This window comes from Rhagoletis zephyria, unplaced genomic scaffold, assembly GCF_001687245.7.
Source record: "Rhagoletis zephyria isolate East Lansing unplaced genomic scaffold, Rhagoletis_zephyria_1.1 Rzeph_scaffold_43682, whole genome shotgun sequence".
Classification (NCBI taxonomy): domain Eukaryota; kingdom Metazoa; phylum Arthropoda; class Insecta; order Diptera; family Tephritidae; genus Rhagoletis; species Rhagoletis zephyria.
The window spans coordinates 105-2,517 of record NW_016200737.1 but is presented as its reverse complement, the minus strand read 5'-3'; the positions used below and the strand labels follow the sequence as shown (position 1 = coordinate 2,517).

The 2,413-nt window shown below is 30.5% G+C and overlaps 1 protein-coding gene across 1 annotated transcript; it reads left to right on the top strand.

Moving 5' to 3' along the window:
• The first annotated feature begins 43 nt into the window (after positions 1 to 43).
• LOC108355240 (putative 1-phosphatidylinositol 3-phosphate 5-kinase) lies at positions 44 to 851 on the top strand. Its single transcript, XM_017606407.1, has 3 exons — positions 44 to 277; positions 338 to 499; positions 564 to 851. The coding sequence occupies exons 1-3, from the start codon at positions 148 to 150 to the stop codon at positions 749 to 751; spliced, it is 480 nt and encodes a 159-aa protein (XP_017461896.1). The 5' UTR covers positions 44 to 147; the 3' UTR covers positions 752 to 851.
• Positions 852 to 2,413: the final 1,562 nt, after the last annotated feature.

Here is a 2,413-nt window from a genome sequence, read left to right as displayed (position 1 = left end):
TTTGGGTGGTAAAAACACAAAGCAATTTGTTTTAGGTCCGAGTCCATTGACCTCGATTATTCTATGAAAATGTAAATAAAATATGATTACAAATATTTGCTTGCTTTCCATTTTTTTAGTTCAATAGCGGAAAAATCACTACTGGTTATGGAGAACCTTTTTTTTGGCTGTGATATCAAAAACAAATTTGACTTAAAGGGTTCCGAACGCAACCGCTTAGTAGATCCAACCGATCAGCAGGGTGAAATAGTGCTGTTGGACGAAAACTTAGTGCAAAGTAAGTTAAAATTTCACGTGCCCAATTCTTTCTATTCTATTTTTTGTTATATATTTGCAGTGTCTTGGTCTAAGCCATTATATATTTTATCACATAGCAAGGCAGTCCTTAAAGATGCTATCAATCGAGACTCTACTTTCTTGGAAAAAAACCAAGTAATGGATTATTCGTTACTTGTAGGCTTGGACCATAAAAGTAACGTGCTGGTATTGGGCATAATTGGTAGGTTCGCGTACATACAAATCAAAATAAAAACTTCCATCTTTTCCATCCATTAATTTTCCAGACTATATACGAACTTTTACTTTTGATAAAAAGGTTGAGTCCTTTGTTAAACAAACTGGTATACTTGGTGGCATTGGAAAACTACCAACTGTTATATCGCCAGAACGTTATAAGCAGCGCTTTATCGATGCCATGGATCGCTATTTTTATACAGTACCAGATCGCTGGGAAGGCCTGTCGAAAATTTGATAAATAGTGACATAATGAAGCAGCAGCGAATGAATTAAATGGTATCTATCAAAGTTATGTAGCATTGCTGCGCTATAAAAATGCATGTATTTCTAATGAATTCTATATTTCTTTGAAAATGCATTCATAGCAGTGGCGTAGCCAGGGGGGGGCGGGGATTTCGTCAGTGAAATGAAAATTTTTATTTTTGAATTAATAACACAATACTATTTAACCCTTCCGATTTATAATATTTTATTTCAGACTGATGACAAATTTTCTTGTAATGAATATATAAAATTATCGGTTGGTGGATTATGTATTTTAATATTTGTGAAATACACTAGGCCATTTTGCTTAGTTCCCCACAGTGTTGGGAACTAATCTATAATCTATACAAAAGCTGTACTTTTCGACTGTAAATTGTATCGACTTTTTAATTTGCTCGTATGCATGCATGCATACATAGATTCCCTTCAAGACCAATGCTTTGATGGTATTCATGGGAAAGTTTATGTANACATAGATTCCCTTCAAGACCAATGCTTTGATGGTATTCACGGGAAAGTTTATGTAGGTACATTTACATATTTTACACTTTTAATATAAATGTCAAGGCAGATATTTTAAGATACACTTCTTAACAAACAAATTTTTTTAAGTTATTATGAATGGATGAAGAATTTGAATTCAGTACTAAAACTTGACATTTCAAGTGCTTATCAAAACTTTATACATGTTAACTAGATTGGCCATTTATCTTAGAATTTTATAATTTTAATTATTTGTTTATAAAAGTGCAGTTTACGCTTTAATAAAACCCGTATAAATCCAAGGTCCAAACTTTCGCAAAGCTTTTTAATTAGATATCCTATAAATACATATTTTGAGTATGCAGGTTTGTAGCCCGATCAATTCAAATAAAGCGCAAGTTTAAAATACATAGCTGCGGCTTATCGTTGATTTTTTTTATTTTTTTTTTGGTGGAGGCGTTGCTCATTTTCTTCATTAAAAACATCGTCAAACATACTTAGATCATATGGAAGAAAATTACCGACATCGTCAAAAATCAACTGTAAATCACAGCTACTTTAAATTTGCACTTTATTAGACTAAAATTGAATGAGCTAAAAAACTGCAAAATATTAAGAGATCAAATTGAAATAGAAAGATTGTCGATACTTTTTTGATGTTCAAAGATAAAACTTGATTTCATTTAGTGTTTGTTAAGGAATAAACTACATTTTTTTAAACAAATTATTCATATTAATATATATTAAAATAAATAGTCAAATCTACTCAATATGTGAGTGTCGTAAAGTTATGATATATAAGAACATCTCTTTCTTAATAAACGATGACACTTTTTCTATATGAAGCTGATTTCAACATTTTGTTTTAGTAAAATTTAGTATAGAAAATATTCTTTCAAAACTTGCCTAGGAATGTCGTTCGTTCAAAACCTTTTTTAAAAACNAGGCGTTGCTCATTTTCTTCATTAAAAAAATCGTCAAACATACTTAGATCATATGGAAGAAAATTACCGACATCGTCAAAAATCAACTGTAAATTACAGCTACTTTAAATTTGCACTTTATTAGACTGCAAAATATTAAGAGATCAAATTGAAATAGAAAGTTTGTCGATATTTTTTTGATGTTCAAAGATAAAACTTGATTTCAT